This window comes from Neofelis nebulosa, chromosome 2 (genome assembly GCF_028018385.1).
Source record: "Neofelis nebulosa isolate mNeoNeb1 chromosome 2, mNeoNeb1.pri, whole genome shotgun sequence".
NCBI classification, from domain to species: domain Eukaryota; kingdom Metazoa; phylum Chordata; class Mammalia; order Carnivora; family Felidae; genus Neofelis; species Neofelis nebulosa.
In genome coordinates, this window is record NC_080783.1 from 136,531,734 (window position 1) to 136,544,703 (window position 12,970).

General features: G+C 38.5%; 1 protein-coding gene across 2 annotated transcripts in view; it reads left to right on the forward strand.

Moving 5' to 3' along the window:
- The first annotated feature begins 148 nt into the window (after positions 1-148).
- DBT (dihydrolipoamide branched chain transacylase E2) overlaps positions 149-12,970 on the forward strand; it is a 54,433-nt gene continuing 41,611 nt past the window's right edge. The window contains exons 1-3 of one of the 2 annotated variants that reach the window (XM_058716421.1): positions 149-274; positions 5,905-6,028; positions 10,042-10,117. In XM_058716421.1, the coding sequence (XP_058572404.1) occupies positions 224-274; positions 5,905-6,028; positions 10,042-10,117 (251 nt within the window). In that variant the 5' untranslated portion in view covers positions 149-223. Of the gene's footprint in view, positions 275-5,904; positions 6,029-10,041; positions 10,118-12,970 lie in introns of those variants that run through there. The other variant, XM_058716423.1, reaches the window with a different exon arrangement.

Below are 12,970 nucleotides of genomic sequence, written 5' to 3' on the forward strand. Positions count from 1 at the left end.
CTCCAGCATGCTCTTTTACCTCCACGCGGGACTCTCCACCCCCTAGTGTTTATCTCAGGCCCCGCCCCGCCCCCTGGTTGGCTGTCCGGTGGGAGGCTCGTTCCTTCCCTCTCCATTGGCCGCTCAGGGGGAGGTGCGTTTCCCGGCTCCGGATAGGTCGACATGTCTAACAACCTCCGAGACAAGTCTAACAACCGCGGTGCACTTGTCATTTCCGGGTAAGATGGCCGCAGTGCGAGTGCTGGGAACCTGGAGCCGGAATGCTCGGCGGCTGGTAAGCGGTTTGGTTTGAGTTGAGTTCAGGAAGGGATAATGTGTCGGGAGTATTCCCGGGGAGGTGTGTTACTTTGTCCTCCGAGTGCCACGCGGAAAGGGCACGCATGACGGAGAGGTAAAAGGATGTATGCTAAATGAAGGGCAGAGAAGGTGGTGAGCAGACCGGTCTGGAGACCCACTCCCAGCCTTACCTGGCCATGCTTCTTTCGCCACTCGGTCGCGTTCCAGCTTTGTCTACACCCAGGCTCATCTAGCCTTTCGCCCGTTAGCCTTTTATTGAGCACTGTTTAGGTGCTGGGCATTGTGATAGGCGCTGGGGATATGCAGATATATATCATTAAGCATTTATTGGACACCCATTCTGCCAAACACTGACAACACGACCCCTGCCTCAGAGAATTTATAGTCTAGAGGAAGAGACCCATGAAGCAAAGCATAACACCATGGGCCCTTGCCTCCGAGGAGCAGAGGCTTAAGCTTTATTTTGTGGACCTGTATTTCTCTGTTGTGTCTGCGCCACGTATCTTTCCAACCTTTTTATCACCAGAGCTACGACCCACCACCATCTTCCCTGAAGTTCCTCCCTTTCAACAACCCTTTAGCACCAAACACCTAACATCCTAGTAATCATAGTGTTTTATCCTATCTGCGTAGGGTTTTTCTTTCTGGGACTCCTCTTCCCTAAGATCTTACAGTGATCAAACCCCGATTTTACAAAATTTGTCAAGAGCCTGCTGTGTACCAGGTACTGTGCAGCCACTAGGGATGCAAATATGAATAGGACCCCTGTGGTCCCAGATTAATTACAGCCTTGTGGTGGAAAGACAGAGGAAAGAGAGAGACACAAACAAGCAATTATAACAGCTTGAGAAGTGCTATGATGGGACATTATAGAGTTACAGGAACACATAGGAGGGGGGATGGGGGTCTGAAAGGAGTTCTCAGAGGATACCGTGTAACTTGAAATTTGTACCTTGCTAGGTATTGGCCTCCTTTTGAGAGTTCTCCTTGTTTGGCTTCTGTAACACCAGCTTCCCAATATTTTTCTTCTATATGTTTTCCACTTCATCCCAATCTCCTGTTTTCCTGCCCAACCTTTTTTTTTTTAATTTTTTTTTAACGTTTATTTATTTTTGAGACAGAGAGAGACACAGCATGAATGGGGGAGGGGCAGAGAGAGAGGGAGACACAGAATCGGAAGCAGGCTCCAGGCTCCGAGCCATCAGCCCAGAGCCCAACGCGGGGCTCGAACCCACGGACCGCGAGATCGTGACCTGAGCTGAAGTCGCACGCTTAACCGACTGCGCCACCCAGGCGCCCCTCCTGCCCAACTTTTAAATATGTATTGGTGTTTTGGGGCGCCTGGGTGGCTCAGTCGGTTAAGCGTCCGACTTCAGCTCAGGTCACGATCTCACGGTCTGCGAGTTCGAGCCCCGCGTCGGGCTCTGGGCTGATGGCTCAGAGCCTGGAGCCTGCTTCCGATTCTGTGTCTCCCTCTCTCTCTGACCCTCCCCCGTTCATGCTCTGTCTCTCTCTGTCTCAAAAATAAATAAACATTAAAAAAAAAAAAAAAAGAGAATAACTTTAAATATGTATTGGTGTTTCTAAAGGCTCTGACTTTGGCCCTCAGCACTTTTGGCACTTCCTGGACTATTTCAGCTACTTATTTGAATTTAGTTGCCATGTATGTGCTGATGATTCCTAAAGTTCCCCAGTCTTCAAGCCAGCTCTACTCCAGACTCATATATATTCTACTGTCCTGGAAATCTCCAATTGCCTACATATTAAGTATTTTTCAGCTGCAAGTGATAAAAACCCAGCCAATAAATGGGAAATTAAGTATCTATGCATCCCGAAGTTAGATGGAAGCTGGTATTGGTTAAGTGGCTCATATTTATCAAGGTTGTCATTTCAGCAAGTTTGCCCTTTTTCATGGTTACAAGAGAGCTTCTACAACTTCGTACTCAGGGCAGGAAGGAGGAAGGGGTGGTACCATTCAGACTCATTGATCAGGACTATGTTACATGGCCACTGTTAACATCCGGAGTCTTGAAGGAGCTAGCACTTAGCCGCATCACAGTTCTGCCGTAATGCCTCAGTGGCACATAGGATTCTAGGTTCCAGAACTAAACTCTCAGACCTGTTTCTCTTTTGATTCTAGCCTGTAAATCTCCCAAATTTAGTTGTAATTCTCCGCCTTGCCCCCAACTGCTGCTATCCTGATCTGTCCAGGATAAGGATTAATTGGACTTTCTGCCTCCAATCTGGTGGCTCTCCAACCCATTCTCCATAGTGTAGCTAGGATGATCTTAAAAAGTAAGACACAAATTTGAGAATGTCATTTCCTCACTTAAAACTGCCCTAAGCAAAATGTCCAAAATTTAAAAGACTGTGAGGCAATTTATGATCTGGACCTTTCCAAATCTCTCTGGCTTCATTTTTGCTGAAACTTACCCATCCCAACCCCCACTCTGACACTTCCCTCACCCTTACCCCATACTAAACTACACTGGAACTATATTGAACTTAAGTTAATTGAGCACACTGCTCTCTCTCGACTCCAGACTCCAGATCTTTGCACGTGTATTTCCTCTGCTTTAAAGACTCTTGCCTTCCTTCCCTATGGCCTCATCTGCTAACACACCTCATCACCTGGATTACTCCTACTCATCCCTTAGATCTTTACTTTCTCCCTCCTTTGTGTTCCTTTAATACTCTATTTCTCCTATTATAACACTATGTCATAATCACCTATGTCCTTGTCTTTATCTTTGAAGGTGTGGACTGTACTTTCCATAAGAGAAGGAATTAACATCTATTTTGTTCTCTAATCTACCTATGCATCATGCATTTGACTCTTGATTAACCTATACTAAATTAACCCTGAATTTTTCTATTTTGTCTGTCTTCCTGTAATGAAGCAACTTGAATTCAGGGACTATATTCTGTAGCCTACTTAGCTTTGAATTCCCAAGCCCAGCACAATCCCTGTTTTTGGGAGTGCTCAACAACTGCTCAATAAACAACTGTTATTTATTTCCTTTCATCTCCTATTTTTTTTATATTTTGTTTCCAGGAAAAATGTCTTTTTCAGCTTGAAAAACTATTTTTTCTCTTTCTCCCTCCTATTGCTTTTTTATCTTTCCATTCAGCAGCTTCACTAATGTTTTTTAGCCTTCTCTTAATCCATTTAGTTGCTACTTATCGCATAATGCCTGTTGCACTTACGTTGCTTTCTCTTTTTCCACTGTAAATCACTTCAGGAGCCTGTTCTTTCATGCCTCAAATACTATTCTACTTTCTTTTTCCTCTCTTACTTGGCTTTACCTGTTATAATCTAATCAATAAACTGCAACTAGATTAATTTCTTAGTTCTTTTTCTTCAATAACCTATAGTATATGAGTTCAAACTCCTTATCCTGACATTTACAGTCATCAGTAATTTGGTCCTTGAGCCACTTACGCTGCTCCCTTTTATAAATTTGGTCAAGCCACTCTGCCCCGGGAGACAAGTTCCTGCGGCAGTTCCTTTCTTTATGCTGTTTCCTCTGCCTTAAAGTGCATTTCTGCTCTTTATTTATTAATACTTATGATGCAAGGTCCACTTCAACTCTTCCTCCAAGAAGCCTTCCTAGGTCAAACCAACTTGAAAAATCAAAACAAAACACAAAAGACTCTATTCTTAAACTCTTCTAACACCTGCTGCCGATACTTACTACAAAAAACAAGAGCATACATGCCCATGCAAGTGGTGTGTGTGTGTGTGTGTGTGTGTGTGTGTGTGTGTGTGTTGTTTCAGCTAAGTTATAAGTTCAAAGCAGAGATTATTTCTCCTACGTATAACAGTGTGTTACAGTGTGTGATAGAAAGAGCCTCAGCTTTGGAGTCAAATTTACTTGGTTTCAGAGCTGAATTTTGCCATTTGTTTGCTATAGGACCTTGGACAAATCACTTTACCTCTCTGATCATTCGTTTCTCTTGTGTTAAAGAGGGCTAATGTGCCTATTCCAGAAGGTAACTATGAGATAAAAGGAAGGTGATGCATTTAAAGACCTGTAAAGTACCCAGCACATAGTAGGCATTCAGTAAACATTTGGTAGTTTGTCCCTCCTTTGCCTGATTAGTAGTTCTTCAATAAAACTTGTGTTGTTGAAGGTAGGACCTTCTAATAGTCTAATTTTCTTTCAAAGGTTATTTTTAAAAGAAATATTTTTTTAAAATCAAGGTGAACCTGTATAATTCAAAACATCCATTTACTCGCCCAAAATTAAATTTATTTAATTTTGATTTTGTTGTTGACCAAGAGCCACGGTTATGGGAGTTGAAGTAGAAAGTATGGACATAGAAAATGGGGGTTTGGAAAAGAGCATTCTTCCACTATCTGCTATGTTTTAAGCTATCAATTTCAGTTAGGTTTGAATGTTAATTCAATGTTAATTTTAATAAGAATAAAATATAGATATTATAAAGATTAGTTGCTTTTGGATTAGCTCTTAAAGTAAAACTAAGATGCATGATTTAAGATTATTTGTGTTTTAGGAAGGGGATCTTTAGTTTTTCTTTGCCTTCAGAAATGAGTAACATCTTGGAAATTAAGGTGAAATATCACATAATAATTTAAATATATTATTCCTATTAGTAAACCAAATATTTGTTTTTATATTATTTGGTGTCAGAAAAAGAACAAAATTCTTATTTATAAATTCATATTATAATATGGCTACAATACATAACATATATGTATTACAAATTTAAAAATTTTAAGGGCTAATCACTAAAATATAAAGTACATGATAATAAAGTAATTTTTTTAAGTAAAAGTAACTCTCTCCTACATTAATAAAAAAATTTGAAATACATGACAATATTCTCAGATACATTAAGGAGGTTAAAAATTTCTATACATTACATTTAAAAGTGTGATATAGTTAACCAGGTATTAATAACATTGAAATATTAACTTTCAAAATAAAATAGTCTACATTTCAAACACCTAGGTTTTAAGATATCAAGTCAAATAGATTCAGGCACACTTATTTCTATTATATATTGTCATGCATTATTCTAGGATATTCTATAAAATAGTTGCATCTAAAGAGTCATCCATAAATTCCAGTAAGAAAACCTTTCCATACAGCACTACATATATTTTTCAGTGTCTTTAGATACTAAAAGTCAGTTTTGAATTCTTTTAAGTTTTATTTTAGGAAGTCTTTACTGACTCAACTGTACTTACAATGTGTTTGTACAGAATATGTTAAAATTTCTTTACTTTTATAAGAAATTTTAGGCAAGGATCATAAGCACATAAATAAATCTGACTCCAGGGATATAATTTTACTAAATAAAAGAACAACAAAATGTTCTTTGGGTTCTGGGGTTTAAATTCCTTTGATTTCTCGAACAGACATACAGTACTTAAAAAATAACCTATCTTAATAAACTTGACTGTCCCTGACACCAGGTTTTGGCCAGTTCAGATTTTGGCCTAGATACTTTCATATTGTTTGTATTTTGATAATGACTGTTCTACCTTTAGAATAAACTTGAAACTGAATATATACTTACAGAGAAAAGCCGTCGAGAACATTCATAAAAGCTTTTACTTTTTTGTTTTCTCATCTTTAGATTTGTGTTCGCTACTTTCAAACCTGTAGTAATGTTCATGTTTTGAAGCCAAAATATGTGTGTTTCTTTGGTTATCCTTCATTCAAGTACAGTCATCCACATCAGTTGCTGAAAACAACTGCTGGTAAGTATGATCTCAAAATAGCCCATATGAAATAAGGTTTTGTATCTTACCCAGAACTTTTTAAAAAGTAATTGAAGACTTATCAAAGTAAAAAAAAAGTTAACCTTTTCTGTCTAGCCTGAGCCTCCTTGCTCTCCCCGAATCTGTCCTTTTCTTCTTTTTTTTTTTTTTTGTGCCCCCTCACCCCTTTCACATCTTTCCCTTAATGCTTGTGTCTTCAAATGTGGGGAATGGATTGTCTTGGGCCACCTGTTCTTTGTCATCTGACTCAGCTAAGTGCAATAGCCAGGTAAATTGTTGACTTAACAGATTGTATCCTTGTATTGTCACTATATTGTTGGTTGGATGGAACACTTACCTCAGTCTGTTGTGTTAAGATTGTGTGATAAAACCAGCCCAAGGTGCTTCTGAATAGAAAGATCCCTGACTTTTACCATTTAATTACCTTTGTCCCGTTTTTCTACCCTCTGTAAAGAATTTGAGGCTTTAGGTATTAGATTTGGCAAGCACATTAAAACTTTTTTTTCCTGATGTTCTGTTTAGAACTTTGATAACCCTAGACTTTTGTTATATCGTTAAGCTTTTGACAGATACTTGGTGCCTTAGTCTGTGCTCGCAATGAAAACTGGGGAAATTCCAGGCAGACCCAGCCCCTGAGATCAGTCAGTCTTTCCATGCCTTTTACAGGTCATCTTTCACAACATCCAAAGATATATAAACCCGCTTATATACCCGAAGATATCTTCACCGCTTTTTAAAAATATTTATTTATTTATTTTATTTTTATTTTTATTATTTTGAGAGAGAGAGCATGTGCATGCACACACATGTGTGTAGGAGAGGTGTAGGCGGGGGGGAGGGGGAGAGAGAGAGAAAGAGAGAAAAACAGAGACAGAGACAGAGACAGAGAGAGAATCTTAAGCAGGCTTCACACCCAGTATGGAGCCCAACAAGGGGCTTGGTCTCACAACCCTGAGGTCATGACCTAAGCCGAAATCAAGAGTCAGACGCTCAACCAACTGAGCCATCCAGGCTCAGATTTTTATTTTAAAAGTTGATCTTTTGTCTTCTCACAGAAGATAGAAGCCATTCAAGTGGAAACTCCTACTAGCTGTGTAACTTTAAGCAAATTACTTAATTTCTTTCTATTTCATCATTTGTAATATGGGATTAATCATAGTATCTAAGTCATTGTATTGTTGTGAGAATAAATCCATTTAACACAGATATTTATTGATCACCTACTATCTGCCAAGGCACTGTTTTGATGCTCTGGATATATATTCTTTTCCTATATCCCCTCACTAAGTGAATATTCAAGCTAGAAACCTGAAGTCTTCCTGATTCCTGTTTCATATCAAATTGGTTACCTAAATCTATTAATTTTACATCTTACATGATTTTTAAATTTGTCTTCTCTTTTTTAGACAGCTTTGAAAATATATAAATATATTAAGTTCCATACTTCAGTTTCTTACCTGTAGTAGCCTCCTAACTGCTTTGTCTGTCACTCCTTCCCCAACCCTATCCACCACATTCCTGCCAGAGACATTTGTTTCCAAAATTACAGATCTCAGGTTACAGATCTGAAATTGCAGATGGTATGCCCTATTGATTTATTATGCCTGAATAATAACCCTGTCTACAACTTCATGGCTTAAAGCAACAATGAGTTATTATTTCTCAGTATTCTCAGGGTTACCTGGGTGCTTCCTCTGCTGGTTTCACTGAACTCATAATATGGCTGTCTTCAGCTGGAGGATCATCTGGGCTGGAAGGTCTAAGATGGTCTCACATACATGTCTGACAGTGGTGCTGGTTTTCAGGTGGGGCCTGTCATTTCTTCTCCATATAGCCTTTCATCCTCCAGTAGACTTCCTTACTCAGGGATCTCAAGGCAGTATTCCAAGAGGGAGAAGGTAGAAGATGCTGCGAGGTCCTTTGAGGTCTAGGCTCCAGAATTTGTACAACTTCATTTCTGCTATATTCTATTGTCCAAGCAAGTGACAGGCCAGCATAGATTTAAGTTGTGGTGAATCAGACTCTATGTCTTATGGGAGCAGCTGCAAAAAATTTATGACCATATTTTACTTACAACTGGCTCCTGATTACCTTTAGGATAAATTCCAGACACCTCACCTTGGCATGGCAAAGAAAGTCTTTTTTTTTTTTTTAAGTTTATTTATTTATTTTGAGAGAGACAGTGCATGTGTGAGCAGGGGAGGGGCAAAGGAGAAAGAGAGATTTCACAAACCGTGAGATCATGACCTGAGCTGAAATGAGTCAGATGCTTAACTAAATGAGCCATCCAGGCACCACGAAGAAAGTCTTTTTAAATCTGGACTGACTTCTTGCCACATATACTATCTTCAGCCATATGGAGCTGTGTGTTGTTCCCTAACCATACTGTGCACTATATTTCCATGTTCTTCTTGCACATGTTGTTCCTTGCATAATATTGTTTTGTATAGAAGTACCATAGTATATTTACTTGTCATTTTTCAGTGACTTACATTGATATTCCAAGTCTTCATTTTAACTCTATGAAAGCTATTATTGAGCATAAATCTTTTTGTACCTATCTTAATTGTTTCCTCATGGGGGAAAAAGTCTTAAAAGCAGAATTGCTTATTGAGTCAAAGAGAAGGACTTTCCTTTTTTTGATGTTTATTTATTTTTGAGAGATGGGGGGTGGGGGGGGGAGGAGGGGCAGAGAGGGAGGGAGACACAGAATCTGAAGCAGGCTCCAAGCTCTGAGCTGTCAGCACAGAGACCAATGCAGGGCTTGAACTTGTGAACCGTGAGATCATGACCTGAGCCCAAGTTGGACACTTAACCAACTGAGCCATCCAGGCACACTCTTTTTTTTTTTTTTCTTTAAGCTTTTGATACTTAACACCAAACTATTTTTTCAGAGAGGTTCCAGTTTATACTACGAGCAGCAGGCTGTGAGAGGACCCAACTTGCTAGATAGAGAGGAAACAAGAGGTACCTAATACCTCTATATCAGAAATGTATTTGTATTTCTTAACCATTAACTGACTCCTCATATTTATTGAAGAAAGTTTTACTACCTTAATCAGCTTGTTGTGTGTTTTATAAGCAATTTTAATTAACAGCAGTCTGAAGATAGAGGAGCACTTTTTAAAAAAGATTTTTTAATGTTTACTTATATTTGAGAGAGAGAGAGAGAGAGACAGAGTGCGAGTGGGGAGGGGCAAAGAGCGACAGAGACAGAATCTGAAGCAGGCTCCAGGCTCTGAGCTGTCAGCACAGAGCTTGACACAGGGCTCCAACTCATGACCTATGAGATCATGACCTGAGCCAGAGCCAGAGGCTTAACTGACTGAGCCCCCCAGGTGCCCCCTAGAGGAGCACTCTGGAATCCATTCAGAGTCACATGTTACCGTGGAAAAGTGAGAGGAACATAGGTTGTTGACCAGAAATACTTTCTCTTGGGAATAATTACCATAAAGTATCATTTGTATCTAATTGTTACACAAGTGGGGGGTAGAAATTCAAAAAGGGATGAAAAATGGAAAGAGGACTGAAATTTAATGATAAGTTGGCAGAACATGGTGGACAGAGAAATTTTTCATCAGGTTTTCTAGATGTGTACGCCTGATCATTAGCCACTAAAAATGAGAATAGTTATATGAAGTCAGAAGAGATCTAAGAGTGGGACACTAGTGATTATTACAGTTTAATAACAGAAAACAAGGCTATCCAGCTAGTCGGGCCTTCTATACCCTTGTAAAGGAACATTATTTTGGAAGTTGGAAAATGTAAGTGCTGTGACAATATCAGTAGGTCTGTGATACTGAATAATTTATTTAAATCTTTGATGGTTATGAATGACAATTATGCTTTTAAAAATTATGAAACACTTTTTTATCTGTGAAATGCAACGGTTTCTGCTTCTGCTTGAGAATATTTTCTAATTTTAGCCATAAAAGCATCTATTAGAAGTATATTACATATTTAATGAAATCATTTTTCATTTTTCTTTGAAGCTCTGCAAGGACAAGTTGTTCAATTCAAACTCTCAGACATTGGAGAAGGGATTAGAGAAGTAACTATTAAAGAATGGTAAGTTATTCTGAAAAAATTTTTCAGTCAATGTAAAAATAATGTGTGCCAAAATAAGTGGGAGTTGTTTAAGTTGAGAAACTTCTTTCTTAATGATTTTTTTTTCTTTTTTAAAGCAGTAAGGTAGTTTGTATTGCTAATATGTTGTTAACACAATTCATCATACATCAGGATATTTTATTTGATGTAATTTATTAAGAATTATTTTTTCTTTTTTTTCTTTATTTTTTCTTTCTTTCTTTTTTTTTTTTTAAGTTTATTTATTTTTGACAGAGACAGAGTGCGAGCATGAGCTGGGGAGGGGCAGAGAGAGAGGGAGACACAGAATCCGAAGCAGGCTCCAGGCTCCAAGCTGTCAGCATAGAGCCTGATATGGAGCTCAAACTCACGAACTGTGAGATCATGACCTGGGCCAAAGTTGGACGCTTAACTGACTGAGCCACCCAGATGCCCCTATTTTTTCTTCTTTTAAAAAACTTTTTCACTGCCCACTCATCACTTCAGCTAAAAAAGAGAATTAAAAAAAAAAATTTTTTTTTAATGTTTATTCATTTTGAGAGAGAGACAGAGTGTGAGCAGGGGAGGGACAGAGAGAGAGGGAGACACAGAATCCAGAGCAAGCTCCAGGCTCTGAGATGTCATCACAGAGCCTGATGCGGGGCTTGAACCCAGGGACAGTGAGATCATAACCTGAGCCAAAGTCAGACGCTTAACTGAGCAACCCAGGTGCCCCATCATCTAAAAAAGAGAAATTAACGTATAACAGATGTTAACTTGATATGACCAGGTGTTTTGAATGGCGTTTGTGTATGAACTTATTATTAATTTGCAGACTATTTTAAAATCATAATATAAGCTAAGCTCTCCTTACTGTACTGGAAATGACCTCAGTAAGAATGCAAGTACATTTGACTCACCATTCTCTGACAGTTTGCCTGTATTTTTAGAATAGGTTCAAATTTAATACCAAAAAGTATTAATCAAAAAGTAGTTTTGGGGGGCAACTGGGTGGCTTAATCTGTTAAGCATTCACCTTCAGATCAGGTCATGATCTCGCGGTTTGTGAGTTCAAGCCCCACATTGGGCTCTGTGCTGACAGCTTGGAGCCTGGAGCCTGCTTTAGATACTGTGTCTCCCTCTCTTTCTGCCCCTCTGCACTCTCACTCTTTCTCAAAAAATAAACATTAAAAAAATTTTTTTTAAAATAATTTTTGAAAAGGCTAAAGATTTTTCAGAAAAAGGCTTGAAACAGAAGTAAAAATCCTCTACTTCCTTAGTCCTCCTTCTACCTCTTTACCTTCTTTCACTTTTTAGAAAAAAAGAAACACTTCTTGGTAGAGAATGGATTTTTAAAGGTATCTAGAAGTAGCAGTTAAGATGAATAGTCTCTCACCATAGTCTTATACTATTGAAGATCCCCTTAAGAATCTGATTCAGCCACCTGAACATTCTTTCTCTGTAGCTCTCCCTATTATTGCTTTGTAAATTACAAAAGGAGAAGAGCATAATTGTGCCTTACAGTTATGTCTCTAGTGGCACTGTGAGATTTAGGAAATGCCAATGGACCTCGAATCAGAAGAGCCCAACTCTGAAACTTATTAGTCATCTTGCCTGGGGACTCACTTTGTCTTTGATGAGCCATTGATTCTTAATGTGTAAAATGGGAGTAACGGTACTTACTCTGCCATCTGGCAAGGGTTCTTGAAAGAATCAAATACTGCAATGTATAGAAAATGCCTTTAAAATCTGAGAAGTGTTATGTACATTTAAGTTACTGATATGTTCTAAGACCAAGACTAGTCTTTGTAGATTGTAGATATTTTTTCATATTTCTTAATTTCTACCTCTTATTAAATCTCTAGAGTTATTTACTTGAAATAAGGTTTTAGGGTTTTGGAAACGGAGATAATTTCACTCCTAATGAAAATTAATAGTTCATTAAATTAAAAACATATTTGACTAAAGTTTTTCAGACTATTCCTTTTTTTTTTTTTTAAGTTTATTCCTTTATTTTGAGAGAGAGAGAGAGAGAGAGCACGTGCACAAGTGGGGAAGGGGAGAGAGAGAGATGGGGAGAGAGAATCCTAGGCTGGCTTTGCACTGTGAGCTCAGAGTCCAATGTAGGGCTCTAACTCATGAACCGTGAGATCATGACCTGAGCCGAAGTTGGATGCTTAACCAACTGAGTCACCCAGGCACCTCTACAAGTTCTTTAAGAAATATTAACAGCTGTCTTGAATTCTGTGTGTTTTTTCTCTAGCTTAATATCTATAAACCTTGGGGCACCTGGGTGGCTCAGTCAGTTAAGCATCCAACTTCGGCTCAGGTCATGATCTCATGGTTCGTGGCTCTATGCCCCGTGTCAGGCTCTATGCTGACACCTCAGAGCCTGGAGCCTGCTCCGGATTCTGTGTCTCCCTCTCTCTCTGCTGCTTCCCTGCTTGCACTCTGTCTCTCTCTTCCTCAAAATAAACATTAAAAAAAAATTTTTTTTTTAAATCTATAAATCTCAACTCAAGGGAAAAAATCTATATTTTAATGCAGTTTGTAAAATGCTAAAAAGCAGAATTCTGTGCCACACGCAGAGAATAGAAATTTGAATATATAGGAAGCATGATTTAATAGAAGGATGTGTTTATATAAGTGGCAATAAAACCTTATGTTTTCTTAGAACTTGTAGGAGCAAATATATGGATAAAGAAGAAAATCACTTCAATTTCAAAAAGCTTTTGACAAACTTCCACAACAAAAGTTTGGATTATATATGTGCTATCATGCTAAAGTCAATTTAGTCTGATATTAATACAACTAATTTAGTCTGATATTAATACAGCCATTCCCAGCTCTCTTTTG